The sequence below is a fragment of the Cricetulus griseus genome, chromosome 7 (assembly GCF_003668045.3).
Source record: "Cricetulus griseus strain 17A/GY chromosome 7, alternate assembly CriGri-PICRH-1.0, whole genome shotgun sequence".
NCBI classification, from domain to species: Eukaryota; Metazoa; Chordata; class Mammalia; order Rodentia; family Cricetidae; genus Cricetulus; species Cricetulus griseus.
Genome location: NC_048600.1, coordinates 23222160 through 23244458, shown reverse-complemented (window position 1 = coordinate 23244458; position 22299 = coordinate 23222160). Strand labels below are relative to the sequence as shown.

At 43.8% G+C, this 22299-nt stretch overlaps 1 protein-coding gene across 6 annotated transcripts in view; it reads right to left on the bottom strand.

Moving 5' to 3' along the window:
- Positions 1–3219: 3219 nt before the first annotated feature.
- Nbas (NBAS subunit of NRZ tethering complex) overlaps positions 3220–22299 on the bottom strand; it is a 275006-nt gene continuing 255926 nt past the window's right edge. For 3 of the 6 annotated variants that reach the window (XM_027424647.2, XM_027424649.2, XM_027424652.2), the window contains 4 exons: positions 21038–21177; positions 17896–18040; positions 13929–14057; positions 3220–3615 (listed from right to left, as the gene is read on the bottom strand). In XM_027424647.2, coding sequence (XP_027280448.1) covers positions 3340–3615; positions 13929–14057; positions 17896–18040; positions 21038–21177 — 690 coding nt within the window. In that variant the 3' untranslated portion in view covers positions 3220–3339. The remainder of the gene's footprint in view (positions 3616–13928; positions 14058–17895; positions 18041–21037; positions 21178–22299) is intronic. The other 3 variants (XM_027424650.2, XM_027424651.2, XM_027424648.2) reach the window with 2 other exon arrangements.

The window sequence follows — 22299 nt, the reverse complement described above, 5'->3', positions numbered from 1 at the left end:
GTGACAATCTTAGCAAGTTGGTCATGGTAGTCTTTGTATACTCCAGGACGGCTCGAAAGATGGCTCAGTGGTTACAGCACTGGCTGCTCTTCTACAGGACCTGGGTTTAGTTCCCAGCACCCACATGGCAGCTCATAACCATCTGTAACTCCAGTCCAAGAGGATCTGATGCCCTGTTCTGGTTTCTGTGGGCATCACACATACACATGGTGCACAGAAATACATGCAGACAAAATGCCCATAAACAAAAAAATGCTTTTTGTTGGGGGATTTTGACTGATAGTCACAAGAATGTCATGTCATAGACAGGTGAGCAATAAATGGCTACTTAGGGAACTAGAGAAAGCACAAGACAATTTGATTCAGGACCTGCAACATTCTGGCTCTCCACATCCACTTAAGTTTTAATCAATCAGCCCTGGAGAATGCCTAAGACAATGACAGTTTTTCTCTGGGAATGAGTTTTTCAATTTGCTTCTGAATGAAGGCAAGTGACTGACAGGTGGAAAACATGGGAAAGGAAGTCAGGGAGAGAGTTAAGCTCCCTTACTTGCAGTGGCCGGGGACTCTCTGGAAGACCACCTTAGAGGTTCTGACTCCATTTGCTGGCCAGAGTGTGGGGTGAAGGACTCCAGGTTCAGGCTCAGTGTTTCAATTACCCTTGGTTGAGTGAGTCTAGTTATCCTAGCTCACTGTAACCCCTGGCCTGGCGACCTTCAAAAGTGGCTGCTAACACTTCAAGAGTCCTTGATTTGCTCTCGAGTTAGTTAAGTGATATTATAATAGTAGCTGTCTACAGAGAATGTCAGTGTGGTTAGATCACAAACATAGGAGAAAGCTGGGCCACCAGGGAGGGTTTGCGTGGAGGCTCCCCAGTGATCAGTGAGATGGGAGTTTGGAAATACCATTATTAACCTATTGTTGTTTTAATTTGAGATAGGGCCTGTATAGTCCAGCCTGGTACTCATCAGAAGAAATGAATGGAAAACAGGAGAGTGTCATATAGTTCATGCAGGTAGCTCAGCAGAGGGTCTAAGACACTTCATGATGGACATGGCACTGTAGCCAAGGTTTGTTTTTGAGCCAATCCCAGGTTTTCATCATGACTGAATGAAACAACTTTAGTAAACTGAGGTAGATACTATTACTCCTACTTACAGAGGAGGAAACCCAGGCATACAAACAAGTAGGCTGTTTGAAAGTCTGTATTCACACCTAGGCTATTTTATATGCAAGCAAGGCCATTCCAAAGCCACACCGGCTCATCTGTGGCTGTATCCCAGGTCTCACGCTGTACATCCGGAGGCCACTGCAGCCATTCTTGTTCTGCTTTGTTTTCAAAGAGAAAAGCCAGAGAAAACTGATGGACTCTTAACCATAAAGACATGCCATCTTACTCCACTTGGCATTTATGGTTGTTATTCTGAACACCAAGGCAGGGACCAACTCTATTCTGGACCTATTCTATAACTTTGTGCTATCCAATCTGGAGTGAATTCATTGCACTTTGTTCTTGTCCTCCACCCAAAGCAACTGCCTAAACTTTCCAAATGTGGCTTCAGATAAACAGGGATATTGAGTCAAAGCACAGGTTACCCCTTTCTGCTCAGATTTGAGGCTTATGACAGTCTTTCTCAAGTCTGTGCTAGCTGAAAGCTGGGGAGAGGAACTCAAAGGCCATGGGTTGGGAAAGTGGACTTAGCAGGGAGTCGCCAAAGGTAACTGGAGTTTTCTGTTTAGACTGCACAGCTGCTTCTAGAGGAGTAGGAACAAGGGAATACCGGTGGTGACACAGACCACCAGGTGAAGAGACAACATCCTTAGAAGCTGGTGTGCCCTAGATGGGTACATGGGTTGGGATGTGATGCGGTAAACATTCTACTCCAGTATGCCACAAGGAAGAGTCTTACACGAAGCAAAATTATGGTCATCCTACTGGCTTTGCGGGGATTTGAAAACTGACCAGGGGCTGCCTCTTCCAGGTTATTCTTTACGACAAAAGACTAATAAAATGTCACCCCATCCATATGTAGATTATACCTATTGATTACCAGCTATGATCCCCTAAATTATTTCTTGGTAGCAGGGTGGAGGATCTTTGAGTCATAGTATAGCGATGGCAATGGACATGCCATGACCTAGGCTGTTGCTTCGAGGTTTGAATGAGACTCTTGAAAATCAAGCGCAGAGCACTGGGCCATAGGTGCTGTTCTTGGTCATGTGTTTTGGGCAGGAGGAGCAAGTACCAGTGCATCATGTGTAACAGTCCTTATCCCCTCACCATGGGCAACATCCCTTCTGTGGCTTTATGGACATGTGAATGTGTCAGCCTTAATATGATTATGTTGCCAATCATGCCAATTGATTAGCATCCCCATGTGTTGATAGTGATAATCTGGCTGCATCTTAGAGTCAACATTCACATAGTCTTAATAGTTAACAGGTAGGACAATTAGTATTAGTATTAACAATCAGTATTACTTAAACCTTTTACTAGGTACTTGATGGAGCTTCACATATCCACAACTGTGGTGAGATATTTGATTACAATGTGTAAAGCTATGTTACTGCGATTGGTTTAATAAAAAGCTAAATGGTCAAAAGCTAGGCAGGAGGTATAGGTGGGACTTCCGGACAGAGAGAGTGCTGGGAAGAAACAAGTGGGAAGTGCCAGCCCAACATGGAGGAAGCAGGACATGCAGGAAGAAAGGTAAAAGCCACAATCCCCATGGCAGCATGTAGGTTAATAGAAATGGATTAATTTAAGTGATAAGAGCTAGTTAGAAACAAGCCTAAGCTAAGGTCGAGCTTTTATAATTAATAAGTCTCCATGTCATTATCTGGGAGTTGTCTGGCGGGACAGAGAAAGACTCATTACACAAACCCTCATCCAATACTCTGTAACTATGTGAGCTATAAAATATAACACTGATTTTCATATGACTGATTCAAGGTTTGGGGAGGAAGACCACCATCTTGAGCCTTGAACACAGGACTATTCCTCCTCCAGACTATGGCAGCTGGCCAAGCCACTGGGTATGCCACACTCTCTCACACAACATGCCACCATTTCTAATTTCCTGAGCTACAGCTTCACATTCAGTTAACTGTGTTCTTCCCAGAAAAGGCAAAAACAAACAAGCAAACAAAAACAACAAAAACCCAACAGTAATAACAAGAGTATGTTAACCCATCAAGAAAGCACTGAGAGGTATCCGCTTGCCTCTTATATGCACCTTTATTCGTGACTGTCAGAGATGCCAACAATTAACTGCTACATGGTCTGCTTTGGGGCCTGATGCACTCTACTGCCAGGAGCAGGGTCATGGGTAGTTGTGCTCACATCCACTGTCTCATTGCACTAAGGGCAGTGCTGAAAGTCCTAAAGGCCTGGTGAGTCCCCTGCACAGTCAGAAGGAGGGACCCAGCTTCAGCTTCATGACCAGCTTCCTGTAGGTGTCTAGCCAGTTCCTCTGCATCCCAGCCTCCTTGCTGTTTGGTGGCCACAAGATGACCAACAATACGTGGATAGAAGGGTGTGGAGATACATTTCACGAACAGCTTGGCATCCACGAGCAGTTCAAGCAGCTCCTGGTCACAATTGGACTCATCCACCTTCAAGAAATAAAAAAAACCATGAGTGGGCATTTGCATCCTTTTCTCCCACAATTCCCTGTGCTCTCCATGAGGTGGTCACATGTAGTCTGCTGGCCTCCAGTACTATGTACATCTGTCCAGTTGAAGATGACCTACCCCACACAGTGCAAGGAGGAACTGAGCATCTTGGAGGTCAGAGATGGGACAACAGCCATGGCTTCCTTTCAGGACAAAGAGACAATGTACCAGACCCTTGCTTGAGCCCTGACTATTCCAACAATCATATATTGAGCCATACATCGTGTTTAATGTTGCAGAAACAGCACTTTGAAGAGCCCCATCCAGTTCAGCCCAGGAAGTCTGCACTTTCATGCCTCACTTTCACACATAAGGACAGTAAGGTGCAAGAAACATTTGCCTAATATTGCAGTAAGTCGTGGAGCTGCAGTCTGTGCTTGGGTCAGTCTTAACTTCAAAGTCCGAGCTCCTAACAACCACAGTCACCGTTTCCTTAGTCTTTTCATCTGTGTTCTTTACCCCCAATTGCAGAGCCACATGAAGACAAATCTTTTCAGGGTAAGGAAGCTTGTCTTCCTGCTCTGCAGAGAGTGAGCAGGAAAACAGGAATGAATAGCTGTGATGGGGGAAGTACTTCTGTGTATGTTTATCTTATTGATTGTTGAATAAAATACTGTTTGGCCAATGGCAGCAAGTTAGACAGGACTAGGAGTCAAAGAGGATACTGGGAAATGTAGTAGAGAAGTGGTGATCCAGGCTGGAAGTGACATAGCAAGGAGACTCATATGTAGCAAGGAGAAACAGGAAGGGTCCCCTTTTCCCCTCCACTCTTCTTCCAGCGGTGCAATGTGATCCACCAGCAAGGAGGGACGCTAATAAGGCATCCTATAAGATAAGTCTTATAAAATATATAGATTTATGATGATTAAGACTGAGCTAACAGATGAGGAATCCTAGTTATTGGCCAAGCAACATTGTACCTAATATAAGTCACTGTGCATTAATTGGGGTCTAACTCAGGCGGGCAGCTGGCGTAAAGCGCACATGTGGCGGTGGGGCTCGGCAGCTTTTGGTGGAAAGATTTATGGTAACACAGCTGGGAGAAGCTGTTCTCGATGGAGCCTCTGGGAGGTGCAGGTCTCATCTTCCACATATACACACAGATCTCCACAGCTTTGCTACTCCGTTTATTTATTTATTTTTCTGTTTTGGATTATTATTCTGTCTTGCAAGGAATCGAGTCAACATGGATAGCTTATCAGAAGTTATCATTGCCATCTGGCATCATGAGACAGCTGCATGGCTGGTTCTATTTACTGTCATGGCATGTTTTAACTGTGGTTGTATGGACCTCAAAAATGATGTGGCATTTCAAAGCCAATTAATTAACTAGATCAACTATATTACAAAACTCTACTCCCTTGCTGTTTGTTATGAAGAAGATAGGTACTGAAGAGGAGGACACCATCTCCTGTCACAAAGACTGAAAGCAAGAAGCCCAGATAATAAAAGTTACTGGCTCCATCACCAGTGTGTCAGGATCATTCGTAGCCCGTCATAAACATCAGCTCCAGTGCTGCTCTCTTGTGACTTTTTCTAAAGCCAGGCTCATTACTCCTTCCTCCAAGCTCCCTACACACCAGATACACGCCTCTTCACACTATGCTATGGTGAACCATGGGCTTCCCCTACTGAAGGGGATGTGGGTGGGTGGGGTGGAGGATACAAGGGTTTTATAGTTTTTCTATTTCACTACCTAGTGCAGTTCACATCGGTTAAATGGTCAAATAAGCCGACTTCAGTAAACACTGTCACAGCTATATAAACTGTACAAGTGTGTGTGATAAAGATCTTATCTTGGCAGCAAATCGATCCCAAGGGCATCGGATGCTGCTATCCAGGCATCTCCACATCCTCGACGTTTCTTCACATTTCTCACATTTGCTTTGAGGCAGTCTCTCACAGGTAGCTCAAGCTGGCCTAAAACTAGAACTTGCAGCAACCCTCTTATCTTGGCCTCTGGAGTGCTGGGGTTACAGGTACAATCCACCACAACTGGCTTGTGCTCCCCAAATTCTTACACAAACACCTTTGGCATAGGTTGTGTAAATACTTAGTTGGTCTCCACTGGGCTTTGGGCTTTTTGTCATTTGTGGATGTTATATAGGAGAGGCAACTGGTGTTAAAAACCTGGTTCCCCTGCCCTATAAGGGTAAGTGTTCCCAACGTGCCCTGATAGGTTTACCCATGTGTCTGTAAGCTCTGAATGGTTTCTCTCTCCTATCCCATCCCACCCAATCCCGCCCAAGGCCAACCCTGCTGTTGACATTTGTCAAGCATGAATCTTAACCCCACGGAGCTCCTGCATCCCCATCACATGCACATCTCCAGAGAAATGTTCTCAGCTTCCATAGGACTCTGCTATGGCAGTTACATCCCCCTGTAATACATGAACATTGTGTGGGCGCTTTGCAGTGGTTCTATGTTAGCAGCTCTGCTCTGCATTTGTCTGTTCTCGGTCTCCTTCTAGAACAGCAGCCCCTTCAGGGTGGAGACTCCATAGCTTGTGTTTACTCATGCAGCTCCCATGATCAAAGTGGCTGGCAAGAGGACAGTGGGATCCCAAGATTTGTGGAATAAGGATATGAATGAATAAATCACCCCACAGGCACAGGCCTTACTGTTTCACTCCACATGGCTATCGTGTACATGTGCAGCATATACCCTCTGGGTTACTTAACCTGTCATTTTCTGGTTTACCTTTTAAGTAAAGACTCTATTTCAGCCTTCAGAGAGCAGCCTGTGTGCCAGAAGGCCCCTGTCAAATGTTTGATAGAGTTTCTGGATGAATGGTTGAGTCCAAGCACTGCCGAGTGAGATGTCCTAGGAAAGTGTTCAAGACTGGGGTGTCTAGATAGTTCCAGCTGAAGGAAGAGAGAGTTCCTTTGCCAAAGCTAGTCCCTCAGTGCTTGTTCAGACCTGATACCCATCACACTTGCTTCTGGCGAGTGGGGATCAGCCTTCCCAGGAGCAGCCGACAGACTGGCAGGGAGAGAGGGGGAGGAACAGAGGCCTGCTTAAGCCAGTGATCCTCACTGAGATGCCCCCAGGAAAGGGCAGAGCCCAAACCAAGAGTCATGGGCAGAAGGTGGGGAAAGGCTTTGGGGAATTCTGCTGTGGCCTCTCAAGATGGAGTGTGGGGAAAGTGGCCATGCCGGCTTCATTTCCTGTCCTCCTGTGCTTCCTGCCTGCTTCTTGGCGGAAGCACAGAATGGCTTCAGCATTGTCCTCTGCAAGGAAAATGCTGTGGACACAATTATGCTGTGCACATCTGGAACAAAGTACAGGATGAAAAGGTAAACCAAAAGCTGAGCATGGTGGCTCAAGTCAGTGATTCCAGCTCCCAGGAGACAAAAACATTATTTGCTCAAGGCCAGCCTGGGATACATAGTGAGTTCAAAACCATATTGAAAAGTAAAACAGGAGGAAGGTAACGAGATGGCTCAGTGGGTGATGGCTTGCCTCCCAAACCTGATGACCTGAGTTCCATCCCTGGTTGATTCCCAAAAGTTGTACTGTGACCTCCACACTGTGCTGTGGAGTATGCGTGCCCTCTCTCTCATACACACTAATGACAGAGATAGCTTTTGTCTGACCCATTCTGACTACTTTAAAGAGAAGTGTGCTGGCCAGAAAGGAAATGAGCAGCAATAGCCTTAGTTCAGCGCCTCTCCACATGCCTGTTTGTCTTTTGTCAGTGCATCACAGCCAGACTCCTTTTACTCTACCCTGCCTGCAACACTCTAGGCACTGACCACGTGGTGTTAACTCTTTAGGCCTCAGAAAGCTTTTGTCTCACATTCTAACTAAAGCCTTTAACGATCTGGTGCTGCCTACTACCCAGGGCACTTCCTGTTTCTCAGCCTTAAGTCTCCTAACCACTACTTGTTCTTGGAATTAAAATCAGTCCTCCAAGGCAGGATCACAGGAGAGCAAGACTGTGCTCACACTCACCTTCTAGGAGCTGTGAACTGACAGTCTTTTCACAAGGCACCATGTGATATTAGTTTTCTCAATAATACTAAGAATTCTAAGAATGTTTTTATGGTTTCCATACTTATAATTTTTAATTACTGCAAAATAGCCTATTGAAAATATGTTACCATTATTTAACTTCTGCTATAAATTTTTTGTTGTTTTTTTTTGTTTTTTTGTTTGTTTGTTTGTTTTTTTGAGACAGGGTTTCTCTGTGTAGCTTTGGAGCCTATCCTGGCACTTGCTCTGGAGACCAGGCTGGCCTCAAACTCACAGAGATACGCCTGCCTCTGCCCCCCCCCCCAGTGCTGGGATTAAAGTCGTGCGCCACCAATGCCCGGCTCAGCTGTTTTAAATGGAGATTATTAAAATACTACAATGGATACTTTTTATACACATTTTTTCTTCTTTATTTTTTTCCATACTATAAATCTCTAGGCGAGCTAACATTGGTTCATTATGAGCTGAACTGTGCTGTGTTCCTTTCCCGAGTTGCAAAATTGCACAGTGCCCAGTCTCTATCCATCAGTGTAGGCAGTCAGTAGGTTTACTTAGAGACCAGGCCTCCCAAGAGGTGATACAGGCTAAGGGGAGAGCTGAAGGTGCCAGGATGGGCTTTACTTCACTACAACTAGTGCCTTTTGAAGAACCAAAGCTGAGGATACACGGAAGATGGAGTTACAAGGCCAACAACAGTCACCTCCTGACACAGAGAGAGGCCTCGGAGGAAAACAAGTTGGTTGGAGCTCTGACTTCAGACTGCTCCTCTCCAGAACTGTGAGAAAAGCAGGCTCTGCTGTTGCTGCCATCCATCCTGGAGAACTGTTCCAGTGGCCATCGCACACAGCACATGGGTGATGCCTGAACCCTTTTCTTCTATGGACATGAATCAGAAAGTCACATATCCTTGCTATTGTCTTGCCTGGTGTGGTAAGGGCTCAAAGGAAAACATATAATCTACTGTTATGGGTCTCAATTTGGCTGTGATACAAGCATGAGTCAAGTTGGTTGACTTCCCACTAAGCAAATGACTTAGAGTCAGAGACAGTACTTTGAGTTAGAGATCATTTCTAGCCCTAGGTCCTCTGCTGACCATCTATCTGTGTGGCCTTGCAAGAACAATCTCTAGGAATTCCACTTTCACATCGGAAAGGCACCATGTATGAGCCCAGACAGTAGCACAAGCTTCCATGTGCCTTGCATAATGCCTGATGTGCAGTTCAGCCACAGTTATAGCAGACAAATGGGAATAAGGAATTTTCGAGAAGGGGAAATACTCAATATATCTACTTGAAGCATCTCTCTTCCATGTGTTGGTGTTGGTGATCAGTTTTTGAGGCTAAATAAAATTCTGCAGGTCTTGGGGAAGAAGTATAGATGTAGCCACAGAGTATTATTGTCTTCCATCCATTAAAGCTATCTCTTTAGTTCCTCTCTCAACAATACATAATGAGCCTTCTCTGTATTAAAGCCTTCGATTTTATGGATCTCCATCAAGTTAAGAGTAATTACAGTAAAGGGGTGAGCTGCATTCAAGCAGCGTAATGTGACTTTAAAGATCATTACTAATGCTTCACTGTTAACTTAGGGAGGACATTTGCCTCTTTTTCCCATAACACTAATACTTCCTATGTTATTAAAAATATTAACCTACAATTGCAGAAAGAGAAAAGAACAACACAAGTGTATACTTCAAATGAAAACACTTGCAAGTTAATATCTATACCCTGTGTTTGAACATGACATTTCGATTCTACTTTCTTGGCAGTCCATGGGTTCTACCTCTGGCAGAATATCTAACAGACTTTGGCCAAGCCATCTGATTCATGATCTAACAAGACCAGGAGATGACATTTGAAAATGCCATCATGGTGGTGGCTGTAAACAGAGTGGGTGCTAGACTTTGGGTTCTAATTCACTGTTGTTTCTGATCATTCTGTCCTAGATACTTCATCAAACAGAGTGATGATGTCTCATTTCATCTTTACATATGTCCTGCAAACGTCTTCACTCTTTACACAGCATTGGGCTGAGCACGTAGGTGTTCAGTGCATCTCTGTCTACAAGACAGATCAACCAAACACTAGAGCTGTTCAAAACTGGTTGCTTAGAAAGCAAATAGGTACAAAAACGAGTGAACCAGCTTCCTGGCATAGGAGGAAGCAGCCAGGCCATGTGAGGTGCTGCTGTAGACTCTATAGTCAAGACAGTTGCATGGGTGAGAACCTATGATGGTGGGGAAGGAACAGTGCTGTGACTTTTGAGTTGATACAGAAGTCCACATGTCCACATTTCTGAGCAAAAACAGCTCCACCTAAAGAGCTGAAAAGTTGTTTTGAAAATACTTTGAGAAGAAAAAATAAAAAACTGATATTAGGGTCAACACAAAGAAGGGCTCTGTAGACACAGGACAGGTCATAAAGCCCTCACCCTATGTGCCTGCTATCACAATACAGCATGACAAGAAGGGAAGTGTGTGAGTTTGAGGTGGGGGTGTAGGAGACAACATAAATGGCAATCCAGCATGAAAGAGACTCCTACTAGGGAGAAACTTGGGAAAACTTTGACGTTGGAGGGGACAAAGAGAGGTGGGATCCTTGGTTTTAATGGAACTTACCAACCCACACAGGAATGCTGAGCATTTTTAAGGTTCTTCCTCCAGCTCAGACACTTGTCACAGGATGACCTGCCAGGTTGTGATGCCTTGATGCTAACATGGAAGCATCACACTGGCTAGACCTGTGGAGGTCTGCCACAGAAAGATGGTCCCACCCACTCTAAATCTGTCACTCCCAGGGAAGGACTAAGGTCCACGTGCACAAGATAAAGGGTGCAAGCCTTGTTAGGGGCCTCACAATGGCACAGTGCCTGTGGTCGGGAAGTGGTCCATCCCCTGCAGTGCTCGGTCTCAGCCCAGGTGAATGAGAAGCTTACAAAGAAAACCCAGCTGGGCAACTTGGGGACAGCTCAGCTCTTGTCTTTTTCAGTGCTGACATTACTATACACTTCAAGGTGGTCCCACAATCTCATTTCTTTGGCAGTAGCTTACAAAGCATGTTTTAAAGCAGCATGGCTTTAAATGTTAGGTCTCGCTGCTTACTGGCTGTGTGACGCAGTGTCTCCCTTGGGAAAGTGGAACAGTACTTCCCAGATAATTAGCAATGAAAGGCTGTTGAGGAGACAGAGAATGTTCTTATTCTCACATCTGACAACAGGTGGAACTTGAGAGATGTAGTCACATTAAAGGAGAGATGACTTGGTATGTTGGAACATGGTTTACTCTTTTACTCTAGTGGTCTGGGATATGGGCTCGGGGACAGAGGGACTGGGAAGCAGCAGAGGACTATACAGTGAGGGGCAGAAGCCACCAGGCATCTGGAATAGTAAACAGAAATCCAATTCAAGCATGCCAAGGAACAGCCTTCTTGGTGACTGCTGTACTGTGAGCAAGCTCTCAGTCTCACCAAGACTGATGGAGGCATCACAGGGCAGACTATCACCAAGGGCTTTGATTAGTCATCAGCAGTACCATCGCAAGAGAGACTCTGTCTCCTCTCCGGGAGAGAGGCTTCTGCCTATCTGTATAAGGTCATGTGCTGAGACTAGAGGTGTGCCATTCTGGAAGTGCCCAGAGGGAGAAGTGGGTCCTGAAGCTGAAGGAAAAGCTGCAGACAGCTCCACACCAGCACTTAAGCGTCTTCCCCATAACTGCTATAGAGCTGTCAGCACCTGATAATGAACAGCAAAATAATACTCGCTGCTAGTAAACACATGCAAGCATTTCTACTTTCCGATCTGTGCACCGTGTGGACCAATTGCTGTCAGAGGATCCCTTTGCCAGATGTTATTTTTTTAATGTCAACAGAAACTGCTATCAACAACCAATAAGGGGGAAACTAAAGTTATTGATGAACCTTAGCCCTCCCCAATGGACAGAGTGAGCATCAAGGAAAGAACAACAACAAAAAAAAGCAGCATAGGTTTTCTAGTTCTCACTCAACAGCCAGAATGGTTTAAAAATAGTTGGCCGGCCAGGAGCACAGAGTCCTGCCTGCTGATGCTCTTCTCTGGGACATGTGTTCAGACCATTTCCCAGTGTTAGAGAACAATGACAGACTATGGTAATTGCATATTCGTTTATCCAGACCTCTTGAAACGACAACATTACAGAGATGAAGATCAGATTATGTTGCCAAGGTGTCTAAGACTACAGAGAGCAGAATGAAGGCCTGCTGTCACAGAGACACCACAGTTCATGACTGTAGTTCTCACAGAAGAGTCACTTGCCACAGTGTTACAGAGTCAGACACACAGAAGTGGGGAAAACTAGTGAAATAAGAAGAGAGGCTGTATCAACACTTACAATCTTGGTCATGATTACTGTAGTTATAGCAGATTTTACCTTGGGAAAGATGGGTAACAAGCATCAGAGACCTTACTGTTCATTTCCTACAGCTGAGTGATAAGATTTTAGCTTTTCAGAGCATGTAGCATGTCTGAGGATGTTCAGCCTTTGGTGATGTACACTTTAGGGGCACAGCAGACTGTCCTAAGACACTCACCTTAAGGCAGACTCTCATCACTGGATGTCTAAATGTGAGTGTCTCCACATAGTGAGTGAGACACATCAGCAATTTAGACTTGTGGCTTTGAGTTTCAAGCCTGGTGGGCACAGCCAGCCAATCCTCGTGGCCCTGGGCAAACTGCTCACAGTGTACACAGCTGCTCTAGGTTCAGAGTCTTAGCATTGTGTAGCACTTGACAAGCCCCAAGGACTTTCTTATGGAGGTCCTCTGTTCCAGTTAGTTCTCATTTACTTTCTGATTTTGATAGTGTTTTCAGGGGTGGTGAGTTGGTAGTTTGGTGTCCCTGCTCAGTTCTGACAGATGTATCTGAGAGATGAAATCCTAACTAGGTGTGTACCAGGAAAAGGATGAAGAAGGAGAGGTCAGCATAACACATCACTGTCTTAGTCTTTGAGAGATCTTATAGAGAACACTAAACAGGGACTTGGGGAGACTAAACTGGGACTAAAGCTAGTTGAGGGAGGAGAACATGGAGAATCAGCGTTTGATTTTGTTCAGCTCCATCTTTTTCCTCATTCCCTGGGTTTACAAGAAAAAAACAGGCTAAGAAAAAACTCACTGTAATTCTCAATTCTTATAAAGTTACAAAACCATGAAACATTCCCATCAGTGGAGAGACAGGAGGCTAGCAACAAATCAACCCCTGGGTATTTCAATCTGGCCTCCCAACAGTCCTGCTAGGATCAGTGATAATGGCAGCCATCCCAAAGTCACTGCAGACACCCTTACGGTACTTAAAGAATATAGCTTATCATAGGAAATGGGTCTTGAATGACTGCTGCCAAACCCAATTTATGTAACATTTGGGTTTTTTGTCATTAATAAAATGTTTTATCAATGGTATCTTTTTGTCAATATCCTGGCTATCTTAGGCAGCCAGCACAGACCTCTGTTCCAGAACTCCCTTCTCTCTGGTTCCCAGAAGACATCTTGTTAATAGGGAGACAGTGCAGATAGTAAAATGATAGAGAGCACACTTGCATCTGTGTCTGTGTGTACATGAATGCGCACACAATGCTCACATGGAACAAGGATATCTGTACAGAAGGGCTTGGGGAAGGATCAGCGGATATGAATTTGCTACAACAGAACCCTGAGCTATCTAACTGGAGACTGTACATCTTAAAAGGGGAAGAGATAGCGGCTTTCCTCAGTCATCATAAGGCAGCAGCCTTGCGGGAGGAATCTCCAAACATGACTTAAGCATGTCTATCTGTCTGTCTGTCTTCAAGTCCAAATGCTGCTTCCGCTGAGGTTTAAGTTCCAGAGGACAGCAGCTCCAGACCTCTGGACTTCAAATAACAACAGTGCATGCTTCTGTCTGTGAGCAGCTACTATGTACAACTCAGGAGACGGATGCCAGTCTCAAGCAGAGTCAAATTCCTCAGACCAAAACCCCAGGTGGCAAGGCGCTTGGGCCACTGGTTCACAAGACTAAGACGCTGTTTCTCTGGGAAAATGTTTTGTTACATGTGTCTGTGTTCTCAGCAACCAGAGTCTATTCATGGGAGACACTCAGTAGTTGCCTATGAATCCCAGTGTATACTGCCTGGATAGATCAGAGGTAGCTGCTATAGTCAGAGAACACTATTAAGTAGCCGGGAATTTCATCATGGTTATTGCTAATGATAGATAAATGCACTATATTCACTTTTTTGAAATAAGAACAGTAGTAAATTCAACTGGGCATACCTTAGTGACAGCTGAGATTTGCTCCAGGGCCATGGCCTGTAGAGTCTCATTGCCACTCTCCAACAGAAGCTTCAGGGATGGGAGCAGGAGGGACTGCTGCAGCATCAGTAGGCACAGCTCCTTCACACCCTGAAATCACAGAGGAGGTGAGTCCCACTCAGGGAAACAGTACAATCCTGTACTGTCTCTTCTGGATGCACATTCACATGCCTCTATTATTGTTTGTGTGTGTGTGTGGCTACATATGTGTGGTTATGTTTGTGCATATATGTATGTATGTGTGTGTATCTATTTGTGTTTATATTTGTATGTATAAGTGTGTTTGTTTATGTGTGTTTATGCGACTGTGTTTGTGCATATACGTATGTATGTGTTTATATTTGTGTGTTTATATTTGCTTGTGTATATATATATATATATATATATATATATATATTATATATATATTGTGTGTGTGTGTGTGCTTCTATTTGTATGTATGGTTATGTTTGTATATATATATGCGTATTTAGGTATATATGCATTTGTGTTTATATTTGGCTGTGTATGTGCATGTTTATGGTTGTGTGTATATGCCTGTGTGTGTCTTTGCATATGCTTGGGTATATGTGTGAGTAGAGTTACTATCCATGTCATTCCCCTCCTGGTAAGCTGTGGCCTTCTTTTTTTGGGGGGGGGGCACTGGGGGTTGAGACAGGGTTTCTTGGTGTATCCTTGGCTGTCCTGGAACTTACTTTGCAGACCAGGCTAGCCTTGAACTCATAGAGATCCGCCTGCCTCTGCCTCTGGAGTGCTGGGATTAAAGGTATGCACCACCACCACCTGGCTAGCTGTGGCCATCTTTGCAGGAGTTCAGACATCTGTATATAATATTGCTTTGTGTGGCAGGATACACTCACTATGCAGATCTAAAGCTATAATTTATTCTAATTCTCAGAGGCCTGTTTTTCGAATAAGTAAAATGGAGGCATCATATTTGTTTTGCAGTTTTTTTTTGTGTACCTGAGAATTTACATAAACGTACAGTGCTAAGCATACAGCAGACTTCATAGCAGCTGTTACCAGCTACTAGATGATGCTAACATCTAGTTCTTATCTACTGAGACAAAGGACATCAGCAAAGACAATGTTTTTAAAATGTTTAAAATTCTAATGTTAAAGTAAAGGAAATTCTTGATATATTTAAGATATTCATTCTATCACTGTCAAAACTTTCAGTGATTCTAAACAATAATCTCACAGGTAGACCTGAATTTCATTCTCAGTTTTTTATTCTACTTGCTGAATCTGTCATCAGAGAAAAGGACTCTGAATAAAGTAACAGTAAGATAACCCTTACAACAAAGAGACAGAAAACACACAACTGTTTTGCCCGCTGAGCTGGCTGCCTTTAGTGTCCTAACTGTAGCTATGACACAAAGAACTGAACACTAGACCAAAGTGAGGACAACGGGTGAGGCTCCATTGTATTAAAGCAAAACTATTTTTGAAAACGAATGAAGGATCACAGCCCTGCATGGGGCTGTTGTTCTGTTGTGCTACTCCTCCATGACAGAACAGAGAACATTCAAAGCCAGGGCACTCTCAGCATCTCTGTTCATCATTCCAGGATGAGATGATAATGATGACAGACTGAAGGAGACACTTTCCAAACTGGTGAGCTGCCTGAAGTTGAGCAGTGAGCAATGATTTTAACTTGCTGGTAAATTTCCATAAGAAAAACCATCACGGCTGTAAGGAAGCAGGTACAATGAGGAGCAGTATGGAATCACAAAAAAAGGTGCTTTGGCAAGTCAGGGAGGAAAGAAAAAAACTGTAATTATGAGAGTTTATAGGTGATGAGAAACAGGGACAAGGGAAGAGATGGGTCCATTTCAGTGCCCTAACGCAAGTGGGCACACACGTCATTAGCCATGGGCAGAATACAAGTAACTGAGTAGTGGATAATTTTTAGCACCACAGTGAAGGAAATTATCGTAGAGTTCCAAGATTAAGCTGAGCAACTTTGAAATGTGGTAAAATAAATTCAAGACATTTTTATTTTGTAATAATTATGTTCTCTCCCTAGTAACACTTTAAATTTTTTATTGAGTACATTTAACAATAAAAATAATGCTTATCATTTACTAATCTCCTGTAATCATGACATGCAAGGAACATTATTTTATATGCATGCCCAACATGAGGAAGGAAACTGAGCTGAAGAAGCCAGTGAAGTCACAGTGGCAGCAGCACTCCTTCGGTAATTACCTTTCTCTCCAGCAAGTTAAACAAGGAGGCTGTCACAACCCATTCTAAAACGGTGATTAATCCACTCCCTCCCCAACTCAAGGGGAATCCTGGATCTAAAAGTGGTAGTGATTAGGAGCACACAGGGAGCTTCAGCCTGGCCTTAGAGTTGGAGATACAGTGGAGGAGACAGAATTGTCAGAGAGTAAAGCAAGGGCCTAAGAAAGATCTTTCTAAACAGCATGCAATTCAACAGAGCAGCAACAGGGAAATCCTGACACTTGGTCCTGACTGGACCATACTCCATCTTAGCCCATATGAAGGCAAAGGTGTTTGCACACACTTACTTTGATGAAAATTGTAAACCATGTAGAGTTCACTGTCTACAGAGTGTTAAATCTTGTCCCAATGATGAGAACACTCTGCCAGGTTCATACCCTCAGGGCACACTGTGATCCAGCAGGGCAGACCATATGCAAACATGTAGCTGATACCAGAGGGCCATGGTACACACAGCTCCAAACACAAACTCCACTTCAATGTTTTAGGTGCTGGCACTTGAAATATTTTAAAGAATACCTCTGTCATTCCAGTGGTTGGGAGAGTTCTTTAGACAAATAAGTCTTTAAAAATTCAATAAGAATACTTGTTCACGCACTCTAGTGGGCCCCTGGCAGAGGATTTGTATTTTTCCCTGGTGTAAGAAGGGCCTTTGAGAGCCCATCCCATGTGAAGGGATGCACTCTCAGCCTGGACACATAGGGGAGGCCCTAGGCCTGGCCCAGGATGATGTGGTAGACTTTGGGGGAGCTCCTGTTGAGGGCCCTACCCTGCCTGGGGAATGGAGGAGGGATAGGGTGGGGAGCATGTGGGGGGCTAGGGGAAGGGATGGGGGGAAGGGGAGGGAGAAGGACAAGGGATTGACATGTGAAGCAAGCTTGTTCCTAATTTGAACTAATAAAAAATTACAAAAAAATAATTGCTCAGTCTCAAAGTTGGAAAACAATCCATTAAATGTTCATTCACAGAAAGAATGGTTTTCCAGAGTGATCACAATGAGGATTTACTGGATCAGATTTACAATTTTGCTTTCAAGTTTATGTCCGATCTGGCAGAAACTCAAAACCAATGAATTAGTTTAATGCCATTATCCAAATGCTTAAATTTAAGACATTCAAGTTGCTCAAAAAGTGTAATGCTGAGTGGATATACAGCAGGCTACTATACCTAACAGAGTATACAGAATGTTTCTATGCTGCACATATTATAAATACTTCTTATGGCACTTAAATCATGGGGTCAAAATGGAAATGGTTTCTGTTGTATGTTACAGAGAGTAACTGCTGTGGTTATCCCATTTCCTTATGATGAAAAACAAAGTATGCAAGGATCAGAGCGGTTGCTTGGTTACCAGGTACAACCAGCCTGGTTCAGAAAGGTAACACCCGAGCTACTGGGTTCCTTCAACCAGAACTGGCCATAAAAAAGGCCTCCCAAGGGAACTGCACTGGTCCAGGCCTGGGGTTGTTAAAGTAATACTGCTTCAGAGTGCTGGCAAGAAGAAAACACTTGTGGGCATCCTGTCAGCACTACTCTTTGTCATTTGATACAAACTATTGGCCTTTGCCAGAACTGCTTAAGCTAAATGTTCTAGTACAGCTACTACAAGTTCCTAGAACAGAGGGCTGTGAGAAGGACAAGGACATGCCTGGGGAAGCCACTAGCAGCATCCACTCACCTCCATGGGTAGCATCTGCTTGGTGTTGTAGAGAGAGCGGCAGATCTTCAACACCTCATCCCCAAGTTCCTGCTTGTTCTCTGCTGTACATCTGGTCAGCATCACCATCGCCAGTCTCACCCATGGATTGCTGGCTGTGCTGCTCCTCACAGAGAAATGCACAAAACATTTGAGGTGATTAAAGCAATCACCACTGTGATGAATTACAAAACAACAATAACAAAAAGGTCCCCTTATGAAATAAAGTGTTTATGGAGGCTCACACTCAGAGAGTACACAATACACCACTTTAGCCTATCCTGTGACATGAGATGATGTGCAGGCCACTTGGCGTGAGCAAGCAGAGGGCAGCACTGGGACATGAGACGTCCTGAGAGCTCAGGCTCTTAAGTCCTGTATAGACCCAATCTCACATTCTGACCCCAAGGTAGTACTGCCAATACTAGAATCTGTATTTCTCACTCTCTGCTCTGGGGATTGTTAAGTAGAGCCTAGGACTCAGGAACCTGCTGTTAGCAAGCAATTACAGGCCCTGAGTAGCTTTAGCAAGACCACAGGAAAGCACTTCACAGAGACAATGAAGATTCTATGGTGAACAGAACTGGTGTGACAGCCAGCCATGGTAGGACATGAGGGACTGGGGGTCACTAGTTCGAGGCCAGTCTGGGCTACATAACCAGACTCTGTCTTAAACAACAACAAACCCAAACTAAACAGCTTTTGTGAAATCCCACTCTCTAGAATACAACAAGTCCACATGTAATCACTGTCACAGATGACAGATGAGCCATGCTTCTTTTTCCTTTTCCTTTTTAAAAGCATCTAAACAAAAACAGGCAGAAGATGACATTCTCCTCAGTCTGCTGCAGGAATTCCTAACAGTCCCACCCTAGGGCTCAGGTGAATACTCTCCCAGATGTTCTTTCCAGCTCCTAGACTGTTCCAGGGATAAATCATTTTTGGGGAAGCATCTTTCCTCCCATTCCAAGACAGGGAAAGTTCAATGGCCTCAGGTAGAATCGCTCACTGAATACTGTGAGCAGGCCTGTGAAGGTCCCAGGGCCTCACACTTCTCAGCAATGAAGTACAGTATCAGACAGAGAGTGAAGTGTTCAAAGGAAACCTGACCGATTCTCCTGGAGGAAAGGGGCAAATCACATGGCCAACAGCACAAGGACGAGGCTGGTACCCCACATATCTCTGAGTGGCAGCTGCAAGCTCAGCAAGACAGAGAGGTGAGACCCCAAGCCTGAGATGGGGCCAGTCCTCGTGAGAATTCTGTCTCCTTCACTTCTTAGCTATGGGCAACCTGAGGTTTCTTGAGACTGAATTCCTTCATCTATCTAATTAGGTAAACTACCTTTGCATGTGTTGTGTGGATGATTGGTAATGTATATAAATTGCATGCTCAATATTGTGAGCACTTAATAAATGGGAATTATTTGTTCCATATGAATTCTCAAGGTAGCACTATAAGCTTTGCTTTAAAAAAACCAGGCAAGAAATTTCCTACTGAAAACACTAAAACAAAATTATTGTGTTCACATCATAAATTAGACATGGTTATAATGTATTATATGATACTTCTGAAGAAAACATTGGGTTTAGGTACAGAGAAAAATAGATATTCTAGTATTTCAAAAACAATTAAAATTGACTCAGAAGTCAAATAATGATCTCTCCCACACATACCTTTTTTAATCCACAATTTTGCTTTTCTATGGCTTCAGTTATCCATGAAACACACAATCCAAAAATACTAAAAGGAAAACTCCATAAGCAATGTCATGGTGATCGAGTATATCCATGCTGTATATGGCTCCTTCTTTCTGTTAGTTATTTAGTTACCACCTCTGTTAATAGGTTGATTGTCAATAGTATCCCAGTGCCTGCATTTAACTAATTCTTACTTGGTCAGCAGTTGCCTACTCAAATGGAAAGAGTAGTGACAATGGCAGCTTAGACATGTTAAAGGGAAGTCATAACGTGTCCCCTTTAAATGAAAATTGAAAAGTTATCAACTGTAGAAAAAATAAACTGTATGTTGATATTGCCAAGACCTGTAGTAAAAACAAATCTACCACGTGTGAAACTATCATAAAGGAAAAAGAAATTCAATAATAGTTCTACTGTACCTTGAGCTGCAAGATTACAATCATAGGTAGCTAAGAAGATGGCTTAGTGGGTTAACAGTGCTTGCCTGGTAAACATAAGGTCCTGAAGACATGAGGTCACATCCCCAATACCCACATAAGAAAACAGGCATGTTTCTATAACCCCAGCTGGAGGGAGGTGTTTGCTGACATGGCTGCATGCATCTGTAACCCCAGGATTAGGGGCTGGAGAGAGGTGGGTGCTGAAAGCCCAGAAGAAGCAGTGAGCTAGATGCTCAGTCTGTCTCAGGCAATAGGGTAGAGAGGGAGAGACACCTAAGATTGTGCTTTGACCTCAATATTGGTGTGCATACTTACCTACATGAATATAACATACACACAAACACAGCACAGCACATTTATTTTTAAACAAAAATTATCAGGCATCAAATTTGTTCCTGGTACTGTAATTTGGTCAAAAGCCCATACCTGGGGAGGTCACAGAACCCAGAGTATTATTTGCTATTTTTTTTTTTGCTAAGTGACCATCCAAACTGTCTTCTAAATATGTGTGTATTCACGAAGTTTCTTTTTGCAGTGGAGAGCAGTCAGTGGAGAGATAACTGGTCAAAGGGCTGAGACTGTGTGCATACCCTTAAATGGAATATTTCTGTTAGCCCAACACCACCAAGGCTCAGAGAATATTGTGAAAGAAGTAGAGGAGGGTGTAAGAGTCAGAGAATGTGGAGGAGTGCTGTGAAATGCTGTCTTCTACAAGAACTGCACAGGATCAAGCCAGCCAAAATCCCAGCATGTGTACAGTAGATGATATCCAGACCCCACTGCCCACAGAGGAGCTAGTGACAATAGATAGTCGCTGGAGATGGTCATCCACCCTCCCTCCTTCCCTCCTTCCCTCTCCTTCCTTCTCCTTCCTTCCCTCTCTCCCTCCCTCCCTCCCTCTCTGGCTTCACTGAAGACATTACATTTTCAGAACTTCCATCCAGATAGAGGATGTCAAGTCAGGTTAAGCTTATCTTAATACTTACACACATTCACTTTTCATAGGTGGCCAGGCTTGCAAGAGTAAAATCAAGTGCTGAAATTCATCCTCATGGTGACTAGATTCTAGGAGCTCCGTGAACAGAGAGTAGCGATTTTCTTCATTCTCAATGTCAGCTATGTCTACCTGGAAGAAGCAATACACAGTTGAAGCTGGTGGCAATGCTGAGGTGGTTCACAGAAGACTGAATGTGATTGTCTGAGAAAAGAACCTTGAAAATATTTGCAATATATTGAGGGAAAATTAATACCATCAAAACCTAAACGAGAACAAAACTCTGCTATGGTTTGGATGTTGTTTGTCACCTAAGTGCTTGGGTGGGGAGCAGGGTCATTTGAGGTGCTTATTGGTCTCAAGGTTGCTAGCACGATGGCCTTTGAAAGGGATTGTGGGGACCTACTCTTCCCTGGCCTTGGATTAATGGCATGATCCCTCCCTTACAAACTGCTCCCCGATCAGATCAGGATGTGGCACAGCCAAAAGGGCCCTCACCAGGGCTGAACCAATGCCAGCACCACACCCTTGAGCCTCTGAATGCACAGTGACATAAACCTCTGTCCATTACATACTCAGCATGCCTCAGGCATTTCATTCCAGTAATGAAGAAACACCCTAGTATACAAACCTTCAGACATTCAAACACTTACAATATCATAAACTATGGAGAGCTACAAGGCTGCAGGGAGGCCACAACCTTCCTTACCAAAATAAAGTCAAACAAATAGCCTTCTACACACGAGTCACCGGCATTTAACATGTTAAAATACAGATTGCTTTTACATTTGAAACTAGAATTCCAGCTTACAATATTAAATGACTTTTCAAAGTTTAAATTGTCTAAAATTAATCCCCAAATTTCATCAGAAAACTGTTTGCCCCCATATGCCTAGAAAGTCCTCTAATTTGAACCAAAAATTCTATGCAAGTTCACTTGTCACAAGATGCTTTTGCTACAAACCAAACTGGATCAAACACCCTATTTATGCCCATTCTGTTTCTGCATAACCAACAAAATGGCTTCTCTCCCAAGCCTAGCAGTTGCAAACACATGGGACGTGCAGTGCCTCTGGGGGAAATGGCAGTCATTCTACACTGAAAAGTAGTTTTGACAAAAATAAGCCAGCCCGGTGCTGCCTTCTTAGTTTTGCTTCACACAAGTTCTCAGCATTTGGGTGCACAGACAATCTAATGGCAAATGCATGACCATGTGTGTTCACAGGAATTCAGTTGACCACACCTTGAAAGGAT